This window comes from Eucyclogobius newberryi, unplaced genomic scaffold (genome assembly GCF_026437365.1).
Source record: "Eucyclogobius newberryi isolate DKJ021-1_F unplaced genomic scaffold, fEucNew1.0.hap1 SCAF_1, whole genome shotgun sequence".
NCBI classification, from domain to species: Eukaryota; Metazoa; Chordata; class Actinopteri; order Gobiiformes; family Gobiidae; genus Eucyclogobius; species Eucyclogobius newberryi.
In genome coordinates, this window is record NW_027315723.1 from 32,728,660 (window position 1) to 32,755,551 (window position 26,892).

General features: G+C 40.0%; 1 protein-coding gene across 1 annotated transcript in view; it reads left to right on the forward strand.

Moving 5' to 3' along the window:
- elp3 (elongator acetyltransferase complex subunit 3) overlaps positions 1–19,424 on the forward strand; it is a 32,329-nt gene extending 12,905 nt beyond the window's left edge. The window contains exons 10-15 of the mRNA XM_072443895.1: positions 10,626–10,819; positions 13,712–13,802; positions 16,290–16,355; positions 17,059–17,286; positions 18,225–18,306; positions 18,837–19,424. Of these exons, the coding sequence (XP_072299996.1) occupies positions 10,626–10,819; positions 13,712–13,802; positions 16,290–16,355; positions 17,059–17,286; positions 18,225–18,306; positions 18,837–18,928 (753 nt within the window). The 3' untranslated portion in view covers positions 18,929–19,424. The remainder of the gene's footprint in view (positions 1–10,625; positions 10,820–13,711; positions 13,803–16,289; positions 16,356–17,058; positions 17,287–18,224; positions 18,307–18,836) is intronic.
- The last annotated feature ends 7,468 nt before the right edge of the window (positions 19,425–26,892 follow it).

Sequence of the window (26,892 nt, forward strand, 5' to 3'; positions counted from 1 at the left end):
TTGTGCTTTGTTGCTTTGCAAAATAAAAACATTTGCAAGTGAAGCGGGTTTCTAAAACCTGAATTCAAATGTAAAAACTTTATTGTGTCCAGAGAAATAGAAATTCAGTTTTACCTCAAAAAGAGACCAGCACGACATTGAGCATCTCTTGATTTCACGTTTTACCTTCGAACGCAAGTTTTTCCACGCAAAAAAGTTACTCCATGAGCTCCGGAAACTTCTCTATTTATGTGAAACTTTGTGAAACTGTGTGTGCACCTCATTCATCATAAGTGCAGGCTCGCTCGGTCCGTCAGTGACGCAGCCTCGATGTCGGAGAGGCGGCTTTCTTCTGTGCAGCGGCTCGAACATGTGTCACAGCCGTTTCCTGACAGACGTCCCGCCGGTCGGACACTTTGACAGATGAGGAAAGAAATCTGGCAAAAGTGGAAATTGAAATTGGGATTGCTTTGCCTGTAACGTTGTGTTGAATTTTGCCACATACTGTTCGGCGGTCGCGGAGTCTTTCCAAGTGTTTCCCATTGCGTTTTGGAAATTAGAAGTGTAGCACAGGTTTGTGTTTATTTATCTCAAAGCAAGTGGAGGAGACACGTTTTGAGAGCGGACAGTAATTCATGACTTTCAGATATAAAATGACAAATATTAGCCGTTTTCAATGAGCATTTTTGAGTTTCACATCTGTGAAATGCAAAAACTATACGATACTGCGCTACAAAGAAAAGATTTGTTTACTTGATGTCTTGATGACTAATTGCGAGTAGTCGACAATAAAAAATAATAGTACTTGTATTTTTTAAATGTATAGTAGTAATTGTCATCTGGACTTTACAGACTCTAAAAACATACAAAATACCTTTTTTATAACCAAATCTGTGCCATTATTAAATCAAATTATTTTAAAAATGTATATATATCTGAATTTCATCAATGATATGCATTATTTTGACATTTTCTTCATCTAGAAGCCTTCAGTCACCATATTTCAACCTTTAATTGGTTGATAATGTATTTAAAAACAAATTAAACAACTGTAACTGCTGGTTGCAATTAAAGTTCCCAAATAATTGTGTTAGTTACTGTTACAAAATCAAAATAGGTCTGTATGTATTTAATTTTAGAACCATTGTGGCTGAGACTCTGTGCGTTCAGATTTGTCATCATTTACTCCTGGTTTAAGCCCAGTTTAGACTTGATGTAGACTTGGTTCTGTCCTGTGGTCTATGTGCAGGCGTGAGCTCACACAGAATCATCATTTCCTGTTTGTGTGACCGCCCCGCACTCACTAGCTACTGTTCTGAACTTCATGTCAACAGCGCAACCTCTCCATGAACAGTTCAGTTATTGTCTTGGGACTTTTTACTTTCCTGTTTCTATATAGTGCACATGCAGCCCCACTATTTGTCAGCCGCCTTCAGCTTGTACAGTTCTCCAACCAAAACACCCGGACGTCAGCACATCACCACAGTTCTTTTTGCTCTCCGTTGTTTCTTTAGAATTGATTTTGAATTGGTAATTTTTGTTTTTAAAGCTCTAAATGGCCTTGCACCTTGACATCCATGACAGACTTTACCCTTTAAAAGTCTAGGCGCAAAACATATTTATTCAGACTGTCTCAGTAACGTAGTGAAATACAGTTTGTTTTTACATAGTTTAATGCTTTTGTGTTGCCTTGATTTTTATTGTGAAACACTTTGTTGCCTAGAGCGTTGTAAAGGTTGAGTGAGTTGAGTGAGGTGAGTGAGCCACATATTTATGTATGAATCGGAGAACCACACTTTGGAACATGTATGTTATAAGTGGATAGAATCATTCCGAAAGGTGGATTTACATCAGGTCTGTCCCAGATGGAAAATATTACTGAGGATATAATGGTAAACGATTGTTAATTTAGGAATAAAAGTAATTTCAGTCCTATATCTATATACTCAAACATCAACCATTAAAGCTAGGAATAAAGTACTTTTTAATCTTGCTGTTTATGTGACAATATCATTACTTTATCGTTGAGAAAGTCGTGAGTTTATAAAATTAGAGCAGATGAAGGATTGGGCCACGTTTGATTTAAGTGCCAGCAATCGTGGATAATCGTGAAATCGTGATGTTTCTTCTCACAATAATCGTAACATAAGCATTTGATACCGCGACAGCCCACGATGTTAGGGGGAGCCTTTTGACCATACGATCTCACAACGGTTCGGTTATTGTTTCACTCCTACTCAACACGTATTCTCTCTCGTTTCTGTGTTCTTCTTTCTTTGTTCCTCCATCTACTTGTTTTTAACGCACACAAACTGAACAGGCACATTCCCATCTGTCCAGTTTGTCGCCAACTTTGAGCAGACACCATTTGGATTCCAGCTGGTGTTTTTACTTCCCCCCCAAGAACTAATTTTTCAGCTGCTTTACTTTAACTTTAACTTTATTCCTCTGGGTTTTCCGCATATTGTTTTCAAAAGAATAAATGAAAACCTTATGTTGCGCATGCATTTTAACTCGCCTCTCTAGAAACCTGACTCGCTTGCGTGTTTGTATTATTCATCGCTTGAAGCCTCGTGAGACGCAGCAGTCGTGCATAAATCTGTGCCTGCTTTTCTTAATTTTCCAGTCATTTTGCAGGTAGATGGTATTGTTCGCCGCTACCACCACGCGATAATTGTTTACTCCAAATTGCTCGAGCAGGAGTAAAATTGTTGTGGTAAAACCCGCGGTACAACGTATGACAAAAGTGTAAATGTATCTGTAGCTTTACGCACGATCTCGCCATTCGTGACTGCTTCCCATTTCACAGCGGTGTAGCAACAAGTGGGGCTCCGTGAATTCCACAGAGGCGTCTGAAAATAGCAATAGACGAAGCTAGTCCAAGCTGTGATGCACGTCTTTACAAAAGATTCTGCCGGATGCTTCTTAACAGCGGGCTATGATTGAAAATGCGACTTTGATAACCGTGCAGAATCACACCGAAGACGCAAACACGACCGTAGGATGTAAATGAGCGCTCTGTGTGAAGCTGCGTGCGGTTTTCCAGTAGTTTTAGCCTGTTTTTCTGCTGATGAACCCAATCAAAAGAATTAAAATTGTAGTAATTAGGAGACGGTGTGGAGAAAAGGGCCTTTGTTTGAAGAAATGACAGCGGGTGTTTCGTAGTGAAGAGCGATTGTCGTGACGGAGGAGTAAGAAAAACTTAACTTTAATGAGGAAAATAATAAATATATATTGGAAAAAAGAATGGCATATTTAGAAGAAGAAGAAAAAAGATTGTTAGGCGTCAACAAAGCAGAATTACAAGTGCAAATGTTTGCTTTTGGTAACCAGATCACTGCGTCTAGTTTTAGTATTTACTTACTACATTGTGCAATAAAGTATTTTTGGACAAATATCATCTTCCCTTTCAGATTAATTTTCGATAGTACTGATTATTCAACCAATATACAATCCAAAGACCTTTTGTTTTAGTCCTAGTTGAGTCCTAATCTTGTTTGGACATGGTGCGATGTGATGGTATGATGCGTTTGGACCAACCGCGAATTGGGCGTCAAACGTGTCGGCTAGTTTAGTCCTGGTTTAGTCCTGGTTTAGTCCTTGATATTCCTGGTTATTCTTGGTTTAGTTTTGGTTTAGTCCTGGTTATTCCTGGTTTAGTCCTGGTTTAGTCCTGGTTTAGTCCTGGTTTAGTCTTGGTTTAGTCCTGGTTTAGTCTTGGTTTAGTCCTGGTTATTCCTGGTTTAGTTCTGGTTTAGTCCTAGTTTATTCCAGCTTGGTTGCGTTCACACTTGTCCTAAATTGAGTTCATTTTAGACCTAATGTGGACTTGTTTAGTCTTTAATACATTTCTGTCTATTTAGTTTGCTGGTTTTATGAGCGTTTGTGAGTCACTTAAACAGAATTGGTCACTTTAAAACCACTTTCAAAATAAAGTTCTTCTGGGAGATCCTTGACCCTGAGGCAGCTTCGCTCTGACCACCGCATCATTCAGGCATAAAATAAGAACATTCATGAATGGAAATGTCAATCAATAAACAATTAAATACTTTTAATGTGTTTGTCCAGGCTTTGCTCCACTTGCCAAATTACGCAGCTATCAGCAGTTTAGCCTCAGTCAAATGATTTGCACTGCGGCCCGTTTGTGATGGGATTAGAGTGGTTTAATCTTACTTATTTTATCTTCTTAAGTAAGAATATTCAAGGCAAAAAATAAAGAACTTAATTTCCTCCCCATCTTTCATTTCAAATATACAAGTTTATTTATATAGCTCATTATTTAAAAAAAAAAATGCTAACAAAGTTCTTAACAGATCCTTTTCAAGCTTTAACCTGAGTCATTATTTTGTATACTTGAGCCATATTCGTATAGTTGTACTCTTACACATTTCACTGTCTTTATCCGTACTTGTTTACTTATGGCTCCAGATTAAACATAAATACAGTGGATTGGATGTTAACTCAGTTGTATCTTTTTTGTACTTGATCTACCGTAAATGTCGTGTCCCGTCAGCACTCTGTTCCTCTTTACTGTCACACTCAGGATTTAAGTTTGTTGAAGATGTCTGAGATCAGTTTAATTAACTCGATCTGAACGCCTCTGCACAATAACGTCCAGGGTGGTGTTGATTCTGGACATTTTGTTTTGAGATTTGTATTTTTAACCGCAATGTCATCGCTAAGGCCAGTTTATTTGTTGAGCACAATTCGTACACAAGGCAATTTAAAGTGCTTCACACAACAGAAAAAGTTCATTAAAATCACAAAGACGTGACAGAAATCACAAAACGGTTTAAGACATAAAAGAGAAGAGTGCAAAGAAAATCCTTTCAGTCATAATGCACAGCTAAACTAAACTGTTTAGCTTAGATTTGAACATTGCCAGAGTAGAACCTGTCTCACATCTTCAGGAAGACTGTTCTAGATTTAAGCTGCATAAAACTGAAATGCAAATTCCCCATGTTTAGTCCTGACTCTGGCACCAGCAGGAGGTCGGTTCATGTTTAGTCCTGACTCTGGGCACCAGCAGGAGGCCGGTCCATGTTTAGTCCTGACTGGCACCAGCAGGAGGCCCGTCCATGTTTAGTCCTGACTCTGGCACCAGCAGGAGGCCGGTCCATGTTTAGTCCTGAGTCTGGGCACCAGCAGGAGGCCAGTCCATGTTTAGTCCTGACTCTGGGCACCAGCAGGAGGTCGGTCCATGTTTAGTCCTGACTCTGGGCACCAGCAGGAGGCCAGTCCATGTTTAGTCCTGACTGGCACCAACAAGAGGCCGGTCCCTGAGGTCCGAGATGGTTCATATGGCACTAACATGTCCGATATGTATTCTGGTGCTAGGCCATGGAGAGACTTGTACACAAGCAGAGCTGCTTTAAAGTATCTTTTCTGAGCCACAGGAGCCAGTGCAGAGACCTGAGAACAGGACTAATGTGATGGTACTTCCTGGTTCTAGTCAGGACCCGAGCAGCAGCGTTCTGGATGTACTGCAGCTGGTGTGTGTGTGTGTGTGTGTGTGTGCTACATACATACACACACATACATACACACACATATACATACATATATATACATACACATACATATACATACATATTGGTATCAGTAAAATATCCATGGTCTGATATTTTGTCTACAGTCTTTTCTAGGCCTATTTCTTTATGAAAATCTGAGAAAATTAAGCTAGAGAAGTGTCTGTTTTCACATTATCACCTTCAAAAGCCAAACAATATATTACAGCCAAGAAAACTATAGAAAAAGTTTATTTGTGAACTCGGCTACAACTTCACACTTGAATTTGTGGAACTTTCCATCATCTACATTCGGTTATTGACCACAACAGCAGCATCTGTTTCTTCGGGGGGAAATCCATATCACACGTCTCTATTTTCTATTGTTTTGATTATTATATTTCTGCACAAGCACGGCAAATGTAAGAGAAGTTACATTTCATTCTTTGTGAAACCCAATAAATAGGAGTGTGGATGATGTTTTTTATCGTATTTATTGAACTAAATTGGAAATTGCAGTGCGTGTAATCCAGAACTCGTATTCAATTACATGTTAAACGTATAGAAATGACTCTTTATAACCGAATCCAGTCGAGCACCATTTACAAAAGGACCAAAGTGCTGTACAACAAAGACAAAAGCGCAATACAGTGAAACAGTAACAATTAAAAACACCTCCAACTAGTTTAAAGCCTCAAAGACTCATTTCTCTCATCAACGGCTCTTCTCTTTTGTCACTTGTGGATTTCACTGAAGTTGTGGTTGTTATTCAGTCCTCGGTAGGAAAAAACATTCTGCCTGGAAACAACTGGCAAGGTTAAATTCCTCTTGTCATACGCGTCTCCTGCTTTGGGGAGTCGAAACATGTCCACACAATTTGGTTTGTTTATACCCTTGGCTTTGTCCCCATCCGTTTTTGTCTCCGTTCCACTTTCCTCTTATCTACAGTGTTTTGTGTTTTGTTCTCCGTTTTATTCAGACAATTTTCTATCCAGTGTAATCCTTTTCAGTGTGATGTCCTGCCCTTTGCTGCCTTGCCCTGTGACAGGTTCCTCTCGTGTCAAAAGACTTGCTGTGATTTTTTTTCTTCTCATGAGTTCAATTTGCCAACAACGATGTACACTTTTCATGGAGCATCTTATTGAGTAGTTTGCATCTTACAATCTTAACTACAGTTATATGACTAATGCACAGGGGACAGAACAATGCATCATTTGCTTAAATTCAATAAGCTGATGATGACGCCTGTGGTTATGACGCGGTCTTGCATCCACCCCCCTTCAGTTTGGAGATTCGCGGAAAGGAGATAGTCTGTAGTATAGCTAAACACTGCGGGAATCAATCAAAAAAACACTCTGGGTACATATATAAAGCACAAATAGCAATGTAAGAAGGTTAAAAGCTCTGAAAAGTCGATTTTGCATGTTATGGGACCTTTAATGTCAATAAATCTTGTCAAATATAGCTTTCAGGCCAGAAAAACTATACTTGCTATAAAACTATAATAATGATATTAATGTAACATAAAATGACAACCATTTATTTCTAATTTCTTTGGTGTATATATGAAATTCACTTTTAATCATTTTACTATTGTCACTATATAATGAATCGACTAATCTTGACTCTCAGTATTTAAGTATGACCCAAATCCTGTGTTTTGAGAAGTGTAATAGTTTTCTGGACTATACACATAACACATACAGCCATTTGATCTTTTTTTAACAAAGACAGTTGCATTATTAAATCAATAAATATTCTTAACACCCCTTGTTCCCCCCTTTTAGAATATATATATACCGGTGTGTGTGTGTGTGTGTGTGTGTGTGTGTGTGTGTATATATATTATATATTATATATTATATATATATATATATATTATATATTATATATTATATATTATATATATATATATATATATATATATATATATATATATATATATATATATATATATATATATATATATATATATATATATATATATATATATATATATATATATATATATATATATATATATATATATATATATATATATATATATATATATATATATATATATTTGTGTCTACTACTTTGTGTTATTTGGATATAAACTGGGCTAGTAAAATTTGGTAATGGTAGATTTCTTTTTTCACTTCTCATTTACGTATTCTCAATCATATTATTATTTGTATTATGATCTGTTCTGTGCCATACTTTTCCCCTCTTTGCGCCCCTCACAGTCGTCGCTTCATCTGTCCCCCCTCTGCTGTGGTTTCCAATCACAGAGCCTTCCCCCGATGCCTCCCTCTCTCTCACTCTTATCGCTCTGACACTTCCTCTAGATACTAGCGGCCCTTTGCTCCTCCTCATCATATCTAATCTTCCATGACAGACCTCTTTCTAGCGAGGGAGGGCAGAAAATTTGCACACCGGGAACTAAACTAAGCCTTCTAAGACTTTTTCACATCCGCAGAAGGTTAAAGAGGATGCAAAGTGTGTGAAAGGGCCATATCGAAGCATTTCATCTAAGAAGTTTATTCAATACCTATATTAAAGGTCCCATAACATGCAAAATCGACTTTTCAGAGCTTTTAACCTTCTTACATTGCTATTTGTGCTTCATATGTAGATACAGAGATAGATACAGAAGAAAAGAACAAATAACTTATAGGAAGTTTGAAAAACACTCTCAGTAGAAGATCTCTTATAAAAATCTTAGGATGTCCGCCGGGATAACGTGACGATCTCCGGGTAAGACGACTGTTCTCCGCAGTTTCATGAGTTCCTCCTTTGTGTAAACGCGGTACGGCGCCGGCCGGGGGGGGGCACATCGCGATGACACGAAAACACTCAATCCAGCCGAACAAAGTGTTCTTTTCTTCTGTATCTATCTCTGTATCTACCTGCGTTGCATCAATGGAATTTCCCCATGTGGGACAATAAAGGAATATCTTATCTTATCTTATCTTATCTTATATATGTACCCAGACGGTTTTTTCGATTGTAATATAGCTAAACACTGCGGGAATCAGACTCTCCTTTCCTCGAATCTCCAAACTGACGGGGGGTGGATGCAAGACCGCATCATAACCACTGGCACGCGTCATCATCCCCCCTCACCCTCACCTTAGAATAAACACCAGATTTATTTAGTCTCAAAGTAGTGTTGATCTAAAGTTCTATCGTTTCTCACTCAGTCGCGCGGAGCGGCGCAGCGCGGAACTAACAGCTGTGGGGCACACACTACGTCACAGGTTGGGCGGGGGAGCCAGATCGCTCTTTGCAAGGGTGGGGGTAAATATCAAACCAAGCCGTTTGCATTTCCGGGTTGGTGAGGGGGTCCAAGGTCTGGGTGATATTTCTTAACTATTATGTTAAGGGTGTTGCACAACCCTTATTATTATCAATTATACACTTAGGATAGACTACGAAACGTGAAAAAAAGCATGTTATGGCACCTTTAATCTATAATATTATACCATGCTTGCTATTTGCCCTTATTTTTTTCCCCTTCACACTTTAAGTGCCAGGAGAGCTTGATTCTTATCAGTCAAAACAAAACAGAAATTGCAATATCAGTTATCAAGAAAAATATTGATTGTCTGAAGATGCGTAAGGTTTATTGTGTTTGGTTGTTGCGTTATCACATTTGTAAAGCTCAATTTGTTCTAGCACAACTATTCTGTATGATTGAAAATTGGCAAAATGGAATTAAAAAGTATTAGAAAATGTCAAATAAAATTATGTAAAAGATATTGTGGGTTGCTCAGCGAGGCACGTATCCAATTATATTTCTTCCACACATTCTATTGCAAATGTACATTATTCAAAGAAAGCTATATTTAGTGTGTTAACTATTGGTTTGTGTGAAGCCCAATGAGGAAAATCCTCACCAATAAATCTATTAAATTGAAAAACATTTGAAGAACATGTTATTTTACCAGAGTTCCATGTTTGCCGAACATTTTAGCATAAATCCACCTTTAAGCCCGGTGTGTCTTGGACGCCTTTTGCTCAACCACTGCTCATTAGGCGCCTAATGTTCAGGGGTTGTGTCCTCACAGCAGGCAGAGGGCAGCAAAGGGACCTTTTTGAATGCTCTCCACGTCCAACACCGTCCGGCTTGATAATGAAATTCGATTACAACTTCCTCCTCATTCCCAGATCCTGTCTCACTTATCTACAAGGGACAGGCACATTATATCCCGAGGGTGGCCCTTTTTTAACTGGGTTCCTCTTCAGCGACTATTGGGAGCGATATTACACAGTCCAAGATGGCAGCAGGTGCACAATCTCCCAATGCTGTCATCCTTCTGTATCAAAGAATATAGAGATACCAGTGTGTCTCCTTTGGTTTGGTCCAGGCGGGATTTGTGATGCATGACGAAAAGAAGGGATTATGAGTTACAAATAATGTGGCCTATTTTGGAGAGCGAGCCGCCGTCCCAAATCATCATGGTTTTCATTGAGAGGCAGCAGGGGAGGAACTGAAACCATACGAGCGTCGTTCAATACTCCACACCAAAGACGTGCAACCAGGGCATTGAAAGGTTTGCCCCTTGTTTAGTCCCCGTTCATTCCTCGTTTTGTTTTGTTCAACTGGTGAAAAAGTAATACAACACTGGATGGAAATGGATCTTTTAATATTGCAGAAGCTCATTGAATGTGTGCTTTAGTCAAACATAAAGGCGGTCCTACGAAATATTAGAGCGTGTGCCCATTTTTTTGTCTTTTTGAACAGGCAGTGTAATTCTCCTCAATACTCACTGGCTTTGCTCTGATATGGACTTTTTCTTGGTAATTTCATATGTGAAGACGGGGAGACCAAAATGCGGTTTCTGCCCCTCACATCAAGAAGATCGTGGGCTCGTGGGTTTCCCCCTTTAACCCAAAACATAGATAGAATCCTCCTAAGGTCCTGACCAAGCCGAGTTCCAGATCTGGAGCTGGATTAGTCCATCAATCCAAATGTATTCATCCTCCATTCTAAATTGCTGAATATTCTGATGACTCTCAGCATTTTAAAGGGTCTGTAGACTTTGGCTTTGGTCGATGTTGCCTTCATCAAATATTGTGTTGTCTGTTCAAACGCAGTAACTCCACTGCAACCATGACGTATATTTACAGTGACTTATCGGTCCCTTTCTCCAGGAGTTTTTTGAGAACCCGGCGTTCAGACCGGACGGCTTGAAGCTGTACCCGACACTGGTGATCCGCGGGACGGGTCTGTACGAGCTGTGGAAGACGGGACGATACAAGAGCTACTCCCCCAGCGCCCTGGTCGACCTGGTTGCCCGAATCCTGGCCCTGGTGCCCCCCTGGACCAGAGTCTACCGGGTGCAGAGGTGAGACGCCAACTACGCAACTGTCCTTTCCTCCCAACGTCAGCAAACGTATAATAATTCAAGCGTAAAAGGATGGATAATATTGATAAAATCTCTTGGCAAAGCTCAGAGGAAAGAAAGAATGAACTGCAGTTGTGAAGTTGTTGGGCAGAAGTTTGAATATTGTTACTTTTTCTTACTTAAAAGTAAGGACTAAATCAAGGCTAAATCAGTGCTGAATCAGGTCCAAAACTACACCTTGAATTAATAGACTCTTTCTACTGATCGCACTGACGTAAAGGCAATCATAAATCTCACCAGAGCAACAAATGACTCTCTTTACACTCATCTAAATTTGAATTTAAGAATATGTTCAAACCATGCTGGGCAGCGTCGCTGTGACTGCATGAATCGACAGCCGTAATGTGACGCACTCTGCTCCTAATGCTGCGCGAGTCTTCCAAACCAATTTTCTGACTCGTTTGCCTGCGATGAGCAAAAAGATCTAATGGTTATGAGTCAGTTTGTGTTGCAACTAGGGATGCGTACCGCTACGAAGGACCGGATCCGGACTTGTAAAAACGTTTCAGTTCAGGTCCAAAAAAAACGAAACCCCGGTGATTCGGTTCTGGACTCATTAAAAATCTACCACTCATATTCTATATCCTTTTACGTTCTAGAATCGAAACCATCTTAAACCTTCCATAGATCGCGAAATTCGCACTAGAAAAGACGTAAACACTGACATCGCTGTCAATGGCGCGCCCGGAGCATCGGAGACGCACGCGTCTTCCGCGCGGCAGAAGTTGAAGCCGGCACAATGAGTTTAAAGACGCGAGAGACCGAACATTCGGGAAGATGGCTGGCTTATTTGATGCGTTTTAAGCCGCCGCGTGCGTCGCCGCTTGTGCCGCTCTGTGAGTTAGTTTAAGACGTTAAAGGAGCGGGTTGTGCTTTGGTTTGGGTGTAAATATTGTAACTTCTCGCTCAGGTCAGTAATGCTGGTTTAGTGCTCACAAGTTGTCACTTTATTTCTTGAACAGAGTTGGTTACTGTTGGCCGTAACCATGGTGATGGAACAGGAACATCAAAAACCACCTCGTCTCCTGAGCCCGCTCTTAGCTCCGCCCCAGAGACCGCGCACGCGCACTAGAGACTAGGGTCGCTACAATATGTATAAAATAACTGTTATGTTGTGGTGTAGCATTTATTTAGGTGGGTTAATGTGTAATATACATATTTATACATCTAAGTAAATACTAAGTCAAAGTAATTTTTTTTATTGCTGGATTCATTAATTGGAGCTTATATTTTGTAATAGCATTAAACACAAGACCATATTTAACAACTGTAGAATATAAATACTGTTAATATGATGTATTGTGTGTAGTGTAAAATATTTTCATATTCTATTTTTGATACTGATAAGTTTTTGAAGGTTTTTACCTGACTTTGATGCCAATGGATCTGCAAAATTAAAGAGTGGAAATGTATCTAAAGCATTAAACTTCAAGTGTGGGGAACAGCCCAGTCAAACCAGTAACACACTTGACAAACATAGTATCAGCAGAAACAGCTGCCCCAATACCAATACTCAACTTGCTCTTGTTCGGACGTTGTTCCTCTAGTAAAAGAGTAAAACACATGAATGTGTGTTAGCTCGTAGCTTGTGATTTGTAAGGTGTAACTTCTGTTAATAAACAGTGAATAAACTAGATAAATTGAGTTAATTTCACTCTGCAGTTAAGCCTTGTGTTTGATAGTCGTCCTTGTTCATGTGTCTTCAACTTAATTGAGCCAAGTAGCTTGTGTTATGCTGTTATAACATTATGCAAAAATGGCATGAGTTCAGCCGGACTCATTAGGTCCGGACCTGAACCTAAACCTCTGGATTCGAATCCGGACTTGAACCTGAACGTGGGTTTAGGTATGCATCCCTAGTTGCAACCTTTTAATTAACCGGTCATTGTTCACAGAGTACTTCCACATTCGTTTAAAGTAATAAGCGAACGCAAGACTAAAGATTTAGTGAAACTGAAATGATGAATAATGAATGGAAACATGAATGGTCTATATGGGTGTTTTTAGTCCTTCTTAAATCCTGTTTGAACTTAGATTTGGACACCATTTTGTACATTTGTAAATTGTAATGATGAAATTGAACAATAAAAAGTAGTATCAATTCAAAATATTTAAATTATTTGATGAATTTTGCCCTTTCTTTTGCTTCAGTCTCCATTATCAGTGTGTACACTTTAAAATGCAGACTCCTTAAATGTAGCTGACGTTTGTTGTGTACTGCGTTGGTGGAAAGTTCACTATTACTGCGTTTATACTCTGGGGCTTTGTAAGTAATCAACCCCAGTCTGGATGCAGCCATCAGGGCCTAATTTGCTTCCTCTGCTGCGGGAAACACTCGGACCATTTCATGCTAGTCTCAAACGGCCTCGCATTCAGATAATTACAAGTGCTAGAGGTTTGCAGAAGTTCAAATTTTACATAGTTTTGGTCACATATTAAATACATTTGATAAGTAAATAATTTTGATATCCAGACCAGTTTAATGCAAGTTTAGTCCTTCTTTTTGCCTTGTTAAGTGTTCCTTTTAATATTATTTTAATCCAGTTCGGTCCTAGTTTATTCAATAATAACTCATGTTCTTAATAAATTGTCGTACTCCACTGTAACAAAAGTTTATAAAAGTAGTCTGTAATAAACAAATTGACATCATTTTACTGTATTAATTTAGTTCCCAGGCCAGTATTTTCTTCAGATTGGAGCTTTTTGGACTTGAAATTTAGTCCAGATGATTACTTTTTCAAAGGCGTTGTGTCATGAAGAAGGTGTGAAAAGTTCAATAATGTGTCTCCGTGGTACCTTTCTGCTCTCATTCCCTCGTCTCCGGCCTCACAGGGACATCCCCATGCCGTTGGTGAGCTCCGGGGTGGAACATGGTAATCTGAGGGAGCTGGCATTGGCCCGGATGAAGGACCTGGGCACTGAGGTGAGACCCACGAGCAGCCGGAGCATTTCAACCCGGGACGAGATCCACACGGGGCCAGGGAACCTCCTGCCAGATAATGAATGTGCTGGTAGTCTGCATGTGCTCGTACAGGAAGGACAAACGAGATGTTAAAAACCAGTGGAGCAGAGGATGGGAAAGGCCCCGCTTTAGTCCAGATCTTACTTTTGTTCAGGTTTTGACTTGTACTGATCTAGTTGTAGTTAAAACTTTGAGTACTCTGTTGGATTCTGGATTAGGTCTGGTTATGACATTGGTTACTCCTGGTTTAGTCCTGGATTAGGTCTGGTCATGACATTGGTTACTCCTGGTTTAGTCCTGGATTAGGTCTGGTTATGACATTGGTTACTCTTGGTTTAGTCCTGGATTAGGTCTGGTTATGACAGTCCTGGATTAGGTCTGGTTATGACGTTGGTTACGCCTGGTTTAGTCCTGGATTAGGTCTGGTTATGACATTGGTTACTCTTGGTTTAGTCCTGGATTAGGTCTGGTTATGACATTGGTTACTCCTGGTTTAGTCCTGGATTAGGTCTGGTTATGACATTGGTTACTCTTGGTTTAGTCCTGGATTAGGTCTGGTTATGACGTTGGTTACTCCTGGTTTAGTTCTGGATTAGGTCTGGTTATGACGTTGGTTACTCCTGGTTTAGTCCTGGATTAGGTCTGGTTATGACATTGGTTACTCCTGGTTTAGTTCTGGATTAGGTCTGGTTATGACGTTGGTTACTCCTGGTTTAGTCCTGGATTAGGTCTGGTTATGACGTTGGTTACTCCTGGTTTAGTTCTGGATTAGGTCTGGTTATGACGTTGGTTACTCCTGGTTTAGTCCTGGATTAGGTCTGGTTATGACATTGGTTACTCCTGGTTTAGTCCTGGATTAGGTCTGGTTATGACATTGGTTACTCCTGGTTTAGTCCTGGATTAGGTCTGGTTATGACATTGGTTACTCCTGGTTTAGTCCTGGATTAGGTCTGGTTATGACGTTGGTTACTCCTGGTTTAGTCCTGGATTAGGTCTGGTTATGACATTGGTTACTCCTGGTTTAGTCCTGGATTAGGTCTGGTTATGACGTTGGTTACTCCTGGTTTAGTCCTGGATTAGGTCTGGTTATGACATTGGTTACTCCTGGTTTAGTCCTGGATTAGGTCTGGTTATGACATTGGTTACTCCTGGTTTAGTCCTGGATTAGGTCTGGTTAAGACGTTAGTTACTCCTAGTTTAGTCCTGGATTAGGTCTGGTTAAGACGTTAGTTACTCCTAGTTTAGTCCTGGATTAGGTCTGGTTAAGATATGGGTTAGTCCTGGCCTTGTACTGGTGTAGATTTGGTTCAAACCTTGGCTGGTCAGTTTCATCGCACTTCAAATGGGCACAAAATCCTTTGGTGTTCCAGGAATTTCCCGTTGGTCTTTCCTCCTACAGCAGAAGGGCAGGTGCAGTGCTTTGAGTCACTGGAGCAGAGAATAGTCAGTCACACTATGCACATGTTTATTAGATATGGATTTATTAGATGTAGAGGCCGATCATTCCCCTCATAAAAGGCTCTGGGAATTCCTTAATAGAAAACGGCATACGTAAAGTCGCTGTGTGTCATTCATTTGTGTGCGTCAAGGCAACAGCCGGCTAGAACTATAAGTATAAGTATTTGCTTTAGTACGGCTTGTGCAAATGCACCGTATATTTTCCCTTAAACTAGGTCTGGGTCATATTGCAAACCATGACGGTCGTTTCCTTGTTTTGTTCAATCATGTGTTTGAACTCTATTTAATTTTTCTTATAGTTTTCAATCTTGGCGTTGAAGTTGATATATCTGTGTATCTGTGCTGTGTGACTTTTCTTTCCACCATGAATGATGTCGTTTCAGATTTAGTTTAAATTAAGTGTTAAACTTCAGCCTAAACATTGTCTCTCTGTATGGCTTTCCAAAGTATGGCTATGCATTGTTTCTGTCTTTCCTTTTAACAAATGACCAAAGAAATAAACAAAATAATCTTAAAAGATCATTCAACACAAAAAAAAGTAAAATTTACATACATACATAATTAAACATATTTTATCCCAGAATACCGGTAGCTAGCTTTAATTTTTCTTCCCGTTTTTAATTGATGACGTCACACTAGGAAATTACCCAGCAACCACGGGGCCTAAACTCATAATGTCACAATGTTTTTCTTCGACAAATAAAAATATATGAGAGTGACTTTATTTTGTTGAATTATTGTTTAGAGAGTCAAATAAGTTGTTTCTTTTGTGTAAATTCTGCCTAAACTTTGAATGGAGTGTCCCTGGTGTGATGTCATTTCCTGTCATTTTCTCCCGATTTTTCAACTTTTCACCACAAACAGCTCCTCGATTGGTGTAAAACTGTCATTTATATTTTCAACAGGTTCAAAAACATCAAATAAAGTCAAAATGAGAAAATCATATGCACTTGAACCTGTTTGAGTTGTGTTTTTTTGCCTCTTTCCCAGTGTCGAGACGTCCGAACCAGAGAAGTGGGCATTCAGGAGATTCACCACAAAGTCAGGCCTTACCAGGTAACCACAGTCCTCATTATCATATTTGGTGTTTGTTAGAGGGACGGTTTGGTTTGGTGTACATTTTGAGGAGCTTGGTGCGTGGAGGCTATTGATGTCACGATATCAAATTTGAGTGTTACAATTATTGTTATATCGCGCTATAACGATTATTCGCGATTATTGAGACCAAACAACAGTGAAATCATTCCTGTGGTCTAACATGTTTCTGTTTTTACAAAACTGAACTTTCTGAAAGACAAAATAAAGTTAAATGGGACAAAAACAGAAACAAAAAAAAGTTATTTACATTTGGGTCTATTGTTTGGGCTATAAATCCAACAAAAGATACTTAATTTTGTCTCTAAAACCGTCACGATTATTATTTTTGGTTTCCTTCATTTATATTATGAACTGAATAATCACGATTATTGATTAACCTAATAATCTTGACATCCCTAATGGAGACATTCCTACACCAAGAGTAAACCGTTTGAAACATGCAGAATTCGGTGTGGAGAAGTGGAGAATTTCATAAAATACAGTGTGTATATTTCTCTTGGGGATAAAGATATATATTTTTTTCAAATATAATTGCTTGGATCAATAAAAAGGTAAAGAACACCTACATCATAACTGTAATTGTTCACTCGTGGCCCATTCCGCAGCTGTCGTTCGCTCTAAAGTTCACCCTGTCCCACAATAATCCTCACTGTCGTGTCAGGTGGAGCTGGTGAGGAGGGACTACGTGGCCAACGATGGCTGGGAGACCTTCCTGTCCTACGAGGATCCGGAGCAGGACATTTTGATCGGGCTGCTGCGTCTGCGTCGCTGTTCTCCTCAAGCGTTCAGGCCCGAGCTCAAAGGGGGCGTGTCCATCGTCCGGGAGCTGCACGTGTACGGCAGCGTGGTCCCGGTCAGCAGCCGCGACCCCAGCAAGTTCCAGCATCAGGTGTGGTCAGGGATATGTTCGCATCATGTCGTTATTATTAGACGATCACGATTATCTGAGTACCGTATCTTCCAGACTATAAGTCGAACATTTTTTCATAGTTTTGGCCGGGGTGCGACTTATACTTATATTTATACTTGTATACTTGGATTTATACTCCAGAGTGACTTATATGTGGTATTATTAGATATTTTCACACTTGCACCCGTATTTCATACTCCAGAGTGACTTATACAGTACAGACCTAAAGTTTGGACACACCTTCTCATTCAAAGAGTTTTCTTTATTTTCATGACTGTGAAAATTGTAAATTCACACTGAAGGCATCAAAACTATGAATTAACACATTTGGATTTATATACTTAAAGTGTGAAACAACTAAAATATGTCTTATATTCTAGGTTCTTCAAAGTAGCCACCTTTAGCTTTGATTACTGCTTCGCACACTTGGCGTTCTCTTAATGAGCTTCAAGAGGTCGTCACCTGAAATGGTCTCCATCAGTCTTGAAGGAGTTCCAGAGATGCTCAGCACTTGTTGGCCCTTTTGCCTTCACTCTGCAGTGTGTCCAAACTTTTAGTCTGTACTGTATGTGTTTTTTTCTTCTCTATTATGCATTTTTTGGCTGGTGCAACTTATACTCCTGTGCAACTTATAGTTCGGAAAATACGGTAATGGTTTGGTGAGAAGAGGGGGAATTAAATTAGTGATCGTTCCTACTCACTTCTCCTCACAATGATGTCATCCTTGGACATTTTTACCTATAATCGATAGTCATATGGTTGTTTATTATTATGGATTTTCCTTTTGGATATTTGTTTTAAAAGCCCAGTTAACTGACAGTGACTTTTGTTCCCATCTAACTGCGTGGCATTATATTCATTTTAGTCATTGTAACCCTGCAGTCCTCATTGTAGAGCCTTGTATCTTTGTCATTTAGGGTTTTGGGATGATGCTGATGGAGGAGGCGGAGAGGGTCGCCCGAGATGAACATGGCTCCAACAAACTGGCCGTCATTTCAGGTAAAGGAAATGTATTTATTAGCGTTCAAACACGGTGTTTGTCCCATTATGAGAGCGTGAGCGGGTGAAAGTGACCGATAATAGCAGCCAGTTCGGCCCTGATTGTTTTCTGTAAAGACACGACTTCACCTCGCGCCGATCAATACTCTGCAATAACGATTCTCAAACAGTGGGACCGGTGTCACTGGTGGTACGCAGACGTCGGGGATTCCGTTTATTGTGTCATTTGCCAACAGTCGTATCACGTAAATGACAGTCTGCTGCTTGTTACAGTGAAATGTGACTATGAAGAGGCGGAGCAGTTTGGAACAGGAAGTGAAATGGAGCAGTTTCGGCTCAATATTGTGGTCTAAAATGAATAAAATATTTTTAAAAAATAGGATCTACGTAGGGTACAGTTCAATACCAACAAGAATCTGTGAAAAGCACCTCCTTTAAAGATGGCACATTAAAAGCTAAATGTTTTATGAGAAAAATGAATAATCGCAGCAACGTTTTAACATTTTGTCCTCTCAACGTTCCTCCTTCAGGTGTCGGCACCAGGAACTACTACAGAAAGATGGGCTACGAGCTGCAAGGCCCTTACATGGTCAAGGATCTCGACGGAGCAGAGACGGAGTGAAGGAATAACGCACAAATCATTGTATTTATCTGGACCGGGCTCGCGGCGGGACGGTGTTCACGCTGCGTTTGATGGTGGCCATAAACGAGGCGGTTGGTCCGGCTCTATGGGACATGACCAGAACGCTGTGTGGTTTTATTTTAGGAAGCGCGTCAGCTTTTATGTGGGACACTGCGAACAAAGACGTGTAGAGACGTGTACGTGTTGTTAAATGTCGACTAAACAGCGGCTTACGTCACCGATAAAAGGTTTTAGTTAATGGAAAAAATGTGCTTCAGTGCCTTGGTTTTTTGTGAATGAATCTCATAATGGGATTGAAAGTTTCCAACGCACTTGTAAAGTAATGTAGGAAAGGCAAAGTTAAAAAAAACCCATCTATTTTTGCTACAGATCAGTGCGGTGTGTAACTTTTCTTATTGCATCGTCTGTAAGGTATGGCATTAAAGGACACATATTATGCAAAACAGGCATTGTTCCCTCATTACAAACATACCTGGAGTTGTGTTTAGCTTCATTCGCGCTTGTTAGATGTATCCTGTGTTAGAAAGTCACCTCCAAGCATCAAAAACACTCCCCGTTACCAACATTATGATGTCATAGGTCGAGCTCAGACCTATTTTGCGCTGTTAAGTCCGTAAATCTCTGAGCATCTGTGCCGACAAATCACGATCATTACAACTGCGTGGCTGCAGTCGCGTGTCGGAGGAAAGTTAGCATTTGTCCATCTCACTTGTGTAATTCCCTCTGCCGCCTGTAGATGGAGTCCTAACACAACTCCTGCGACATGAAATAGTTTGGTTTCCTGTAAACAATTTTTTGTTCTGTTTTAGAACATGAGATGAAGGAGCTCAAGAGCGTGTTTAAAGGTCAATAACAGTACAAAATAATGCATAATATTTGTCCTTTAAACTTCTCTTTTATGCATGCTTTCTTATTCTGCAATGAAAACACATACATTTTTTATTGCTGAATAAAATACATGCTTTCGTACTGTGAGCGCCGTCGCCTCAGATCTGACCTGTAACCTGGCCTGCTGCTTATCTCCATGGCTACAGTGGATCAGTTTAATGTTACGGAACAATTGCTCCACCAGAAAAGTTACATAGTGCTCACTGTCATTCTTCAGAGGTGGGTGATATTGGCAAAAATGAACATATCTTCTTTTGTTTGTCATTTTTGCATTATCTTTGTCACAATATTTACATGATACTTTCACAAAGCCTCAGGAATGTGCTCAAATGTGTCAGTAAATGTGGCACAAACGTATGGATCACATGTATGTTCTCTTGACTTTTCAGACCTCTAAAGGGTTGTGTTGTGTGCGTTGTGTCGCCATGGTAACTGGAGAACTTTCCTCCAGAGACATAAATGGACTTCCCCCAGCGTGACGTCCCTGAAAAGTATTAGTATTCTTGAACGGTCCTGTATTCGTAACATGCTCATATCTGACGACGCTTGAACACGTTAATGAAACTTTAAAGTGCGGATGACAGGTTTTTATGTTTTTCAAATGTTTGCTTTATTCATTGGGATATTACCTTTTTAAATATAAATTATAGTTTTACACCAATCAAGTAGCAGTTTGAGAAGAAACATATGGTGAAAATGAGCCTGGGGGACTCGATTCATCCAAAAGTTTGGCACAATTTTCATGTAAGAGTTTCATTTAATCTTAAACTAAACAAAAATAAAAGTTCTTGTCTATTTTTAATTTCTTAGGTGATCATTTGTGTGTACTCTAGAGCAGAAGTTCCCCGACTTTTCTGTCCGGGACCCCCCAAAAAATCATGAAACAGACTCTGGACCCCCACAGGAAAATGAAATAAACTGGGATAAATGTTTTTCATAGGCACTTGACATATCTTCTTGAGATTTAGTGAATCCATGCTTCTGAACACTTCCATCACCATCGGGCGCATGTGAAACACAAACTCAAAGTCTCGCTGGATGTTTGTCTGTGTGAGTGACGAGTGTCCTCGATGGGCAGGCGTTGTGTAATCCTTTTATAAGCCTGGAAATTAAATATTACATAAATTGCTTTTCAAGGCCGATCCAGTTAATCCTGTTTATTTTCTGTTGTCTGTTCTGGCATTTTTCTTTTAAATAAAGTACCGAGGAGTATTTTTGTCTCAAATTATGTCCATATGTGAGTGCTATACTGTTCATTCAAAACAAATTGTATGTTGATTACCGTATTTTCCAGATTATAAGTCGCACCTTTTTTCATAGTTTTGGCCGGGGTGCGACTTATACTTGTATTTATACTTACATACTTATACTCCGGAGCAACTTATATGTGATATTATTTGTTATTTTCACACTTGTAACAGCATTTCATTCTCCAGTGCAACTTATATATGTTTTTTTTCTTCTCTATAATGCATTTTTGGCTGGTGCGGCTTATACTCCGGAAAATACGGTAGTCAAAAGTCCTCAAAATGTATATCAAAATTTAGATAAGCTTGTGAATGTTGTTTCGATGAGAGGCAAAATTTGAATATTGAGTTTATAGTAAAAATGCTACAAAAAGAGCTGATGTTGTAATGTGACATGTCTGCACTTAATTGCGAGTCATTTGACAGACATTAGTATTTGTCTGATACTCAAAAAGACACGTTTTAATACATTTCACTTAATATTGTCTGACTACTGTGATCAAGATACTCCAAAAAACATCGAGAAATTCCTTTTGTCAATATTTCCCAGCTCTAAGTGACAGACACTCGTGAATATAATATAACTACCCACAGAAAACAAGGACAGAATGGTACAAGACGCGTGGTTCAGTCGTGCAAAAGGATTGAAGATTCCCCCAATACGTATAGCTAATTATTAACTAATTATTAAAGTAGATCTGGAGGGCTTGGGCTGGCAGAGAAAGGTCAAAGCGGTGCAAAGCCTCGGCCAATGCTTCTGTCCTTTTGTTCCGCTGTCGGGGTGAACTTACCGAAAGAATAGGAGCTCATAAAGGTTCATCCGTTCAATCAATTTTACCGCCCTACTTTCTCACTGTGCAGAGGACCCACTGACTTTTACTTTACATTTATTCCTTTATGTCCATCATCAGATAAAAGGAACTATCAAGCTCAATGTAGAAAGAACCTGATTAATTATCAATCAAATGAACAATTCTGGGATGAATCCGGATCAGTTTGGACACAAAACTATTGCACAAATAGAACAAATAATAAAACTATAAGCAATCCACCAGTAGTAAAAAAAAATAATTGTCAAAACTCATCCAATAAAAAAAAAATTTAAGAATTTGACTTCAGAGGCCAAAACCACAAAGTCTCAGCGTCACAAAGAGTCCAGTTTGTTCATGCTTCAGTTTGAAGTCATTTCAGTTTTTACCACTTCATTTTGGCCTTATTTGACATTATAATGGTCACAATCAACAGAAGCAAACAATATACTTCATTTTTTGTTAAATTTTTAATCAAAATGGATTGAGAATGTAGATTGAAGCGATGGAAAATTGAACTTTCACCTTGAACTTGAAAGTGTTTACTTCATATTCTTTGTCTTTTCGCTCTCTTTGTTGTTCTGTTTATTTTCTGTTCATATAAATACACTGTAAAAAAGGAAATACGTTCTCTAGACCCAGACTCAGATGAGAGAGTGACATTTTCTTTGCCCGCGTGCTAGAAGTTCAAGACATTTCAAGATTTTCCGACACAAAAACATCAAATCTTCTTAAATGTATCTAATTTATTCATTTGCTTCTCGTATTTACTGCATCGTGCCGTTCAGGACACACTTACTGAGCAGAGCGAACACAAAAGCGCCCTCGTTTTTTCTGTTCTACCCTTTCCCTGACGTTCCCAGCGCTCGCACCGACTCAAACCCACACGCAGACGCCGTTCACCTGCTTCTGTCTCACGTCCCTCTTGCGTTAAGGTTCTCCCATGACGGGGCCATCGTGAATGTGAAACCCCTCATCACCGTCCCCGTGACGACGCCTCATTTGCCTCCCACACTCTTGGCATTTCCCCCTCCATCTCGCGTCGCCGGGACCTCGCTGCTCGTCAAAGGTCTTGGGCGTTGAACCTCCTGCAGGTCGCGCCGCAGCCGATCGTTTCCCGGACACGGCCCACAAGTCGTGACTTGTGGGTTTGGCCCGTTGCGGTTCCTGACGCAGTGTGGACCATCTCTCTCTCTTCTGTCTCCAGCTGTGAAATCTGAACAGACCGTCTCTCTCTCTCTCTCTCTCTCTCTGATGTTTTTTTCACAGTTTCTGCCCAGGTTTTGGAGTCACTTTGTGTTTCCACGTGCACCAAAATCGTATCGTTGGTCGATTTCTGCACAGCAAACCGCCAAAATCTGACATGTGAGTGATCAGAGGGACCGCGACCAGAAAGAAATCGGACTATTTTGCGGTTCACGTGTCATTTCGATGATCTTATAACAAAGTCAATCTGTTAACGGTCAGATTTTGAGCGTGCTGAAGACAAACCGTGTTGTTGCTAGACAGTTTGAGCCTCCAAATGTTTAGTTATGTCGGTCCAGTCCTTAAGCGACGGAATAGATAAGAGGTCCATTTATTGTGTCCATGGCAGGAGTTTTGAGGCCCAGTTTTGTGCAACAGGAGGTCCCAGAAGTGCACATGATCATGGTTTACCTCAGGGCTGCCACAGTTTCTCCAACATTCAGCTTTTCCCTGTGAATAATGAGCACTTTGACATGGTTTATGAAGAAACGGGACTCATATTCTTCCAACAGATTCTTTCCTTCATTGTAAAGTACATATATTTACCATTCTTCCATCAGTCAAAACAAAATCAGCCTCTTTTTTCCCCATTTAATTGTAATATATTTAGTAGATTGGCTGTCCAGATTGTTTTATGCATCTATGTATTTTGATATTATTCAGATTTATATGCCGTAATAAAAGATTTCAGTTAGGGGGTTATGAGATAAGATAAGATAAGATATTCCTTTATTGTCCCACATGGGGAAATTTCATTGGTGCAACGCAGGAAGATACAGAGATAGATACAGAAGAACAGATCACTTATAGGAAGTCTGAAAAACACTTTCAGTAGAAGATCTCCTATAAATAAATAAAAACCATTGCATGTGATCCCGACAGTAATTGCACATGAATATGTGTCACGACAGCACATAGATTGCACATGAATTTCACAGTAATTGCACATAAGACAGAATTGCACATCAGTATTAGGTTAGGTCAGTATTGCGAGTGTTCAGTACTAACAGTTTTTGTTATAAAGTCTGACAGCAGCAGGAAGGAAAGACCTACGGAACCTTTCCTTCACACATCGAGGGTGGATCAGTCTCTCACTGAAGCTGCTCTCCAGAGCGGAGAGAGTGTCCTGCAGGGGGCGACACTCATGGTCCAGCATAGATGTGAATCTAGCCAGGACCCTCCTGTCCCCCACCTCCTGCACCGAGTCCAGAGCACAGCCCAGGACGGAGCTGGACTTCTTGATGACTCGGTCCAGCCTCTTCCTCTCTGTGATGCTGCTGCTCCAGCAGGCCACACCGTACAGGAGCTGATGCCACCACAGAGTCATAGAAGGTCTTTAGGAGTGGCCCTGTCACTCCAAAAGACCAGAGTCTCCTCAGGAGGTAGAGCCCACTCTGGCTCTTCCTGTACAGTGCGTCTGTGTTGAGTCCAGTCCAGTTTGTGGTTCAGATGAACACCCAGGTACTTGTATGAGTCACTCTCTCAATGTCCCGTCCCTGGATGTTCACTGGTGAGGGGGCAGTGGGGTGGCGTCTGCGGAAATCCACCACCATCTCCTTGGTCTTCCCCGCGTTGATGAGGAGGTGGTTCCGCTGACACCAGTCCACAAAGTCCTGCGCCAGTCCTCTGTATATTATAATGTTGTTGCCTGGTTTTATTCATTGATTATAATAACTCCTCATTTGTAAGTCCCATTTCTCAAAGCCAAGTGATTTCTTCAACATTCTACAAACTTTCAGAACACAAAAACCTGTTGGTAAGTGTAGACGACGGGAGACCAGGATGCCCCGTCCCCTCTGGGCTCGGTCGTGTCCAGTCCTGACGCCCACCGGCTCCGTCATGTTTCACCTCAGCTCTTTTTGGGGAACTTTTCTGGTGCAATGTGTGAGTGATGTCCAGCGGAGCGCTCTGTAACTGAAATCTGAGGCAATCTGAGTGCAACGGCTCCACAGGCTCCACAGGCTCCCGTCAGCAGCACAGGACGATCCGGGCTCCAAACTCGACTAAATGGATCGATTTAACAACAAACTATTATTTTTTTAAGACTTTATTGGCTTTATTAGACAGGAAAGGACAGAGTGAAATGGGGGATGAGAGAGGAGGGAGGACATGCAGCAAACTGTCGGAGCCGGGATTTAAACTCACTTTTTTGGACAAATGTGAGCAATAATTACCATATTGTCCGGACTATAAGTCGCACCTTTTTTCATAGTTTTGGCCGGGGTGCGACTTATATTTATACTTATACTCCGGAGCAACTTATGTGATATTTGTTATTTTCACACTTGCAACCGCATTTCATACTCCAGTGTGACTTATATGCGTTTTTCTTCTCTATTATGCATTTTTTGGCTGGTGCGACTTGTACTCCGGAAAATAAGAATGTGTTGCGATTATATTTTTGTTTTGAGAAAAAATATTGTAGATAAAATTGAAGACAGTGTTATTTTAATAAAAAAAAATTGAATCTTTACATTTAAAATAAAAACTTGATCAGCAGAGGGAGTAGAGAGTAAATGCAACAACGGCACAAATAGAATCATAGCACATTAAAGACACAAGGAATATTTCAAGTAGAACAAAACCTCAATTCTGTGTGTTTAGAAACAATACAAAGTTTCCCCATGAAAACAAAGGACACAGACTGCACATTAGCACTTTGTCGACGTTTGAGAGATAAAGTCGGATGGTTTTATGGGTGACAAATGAACAGAGTTGGTTTTGAGTCACATGAGACGATATATATAAAGAAGTAGATCATTTACTGTGGCGCTTTATGAAGGGGAAACGTCAACTGTGAAAGAGCGATGTGCGGTAAGAAATGCGGCGGTTTCGGGATTTTCCGGAGTGAATCTAATCTTTAATTTCCCGTTTCTGAGAGAGCGAACCCGAGACATATGAACCGCCATTACTCACTCGACTTCAACACGGCTAAATACAAACCCCAAGAAAGTGAGTCGCAAATGTAGCATAAAAGGTCAGTTATAAAGAGTTTAACAGCACTGACGCGCTCGTGTGAGAGGTTTATATTACTGTATAAGCTAGAAACTAATATTTATACTAATATGGAACAGAAAACTAACTCACAAAAAGGGCTTTAAGATGTTCCAGAAGTGAACTCAACCCATTTTACTGCATGTTTTTACATTTTTTGGCATCAGAGAAACAATAAATTACTCTAGTCTTTCCACACTGGTTTCATTTAGTCAGTCAGTCAGTCATAGGTTTGAAAAAGTAGAAATAAACGTTTACCTTTGTGAGCAGATCTAACTCATTTCAAAAAGGTGGTTCCCGTCCACATTTTAAGCAAACAAAAAGTAATCCTGTCACAATAATTACTTCAATAAATTATAGCTGGAACAATACATTTCATGGTTCAATATTTAAAGTAATTTGCTGCGGCTGCACGAGTTTTAAAATGGATTTATAAAACGTTTTTCGGACCACAACGTAAGGACATTTTGCAGTTTTTGTCTCACACTCACTCCTGAAATCACGAGTCTCACGAGATCAAACGACATTCAGCATTTATAAAGTTCAAGAGTTGTTGGCTGTGTCGGTGGCATTAAATACTGCAGTTTCAATACTATAGTTTAACGTGATATTTTCTGTAGCAGTTTAAGTTCATGATTAAAGTCTGAAGTTAAATTATTATAAGTCATGTCGAGTCAAATGCCTGAAATAATAGTTCATAATTACAGATCTCTACGAACATTAGAATATTTGAAAAGCAGCAGCAGGCATCGAGTACAGC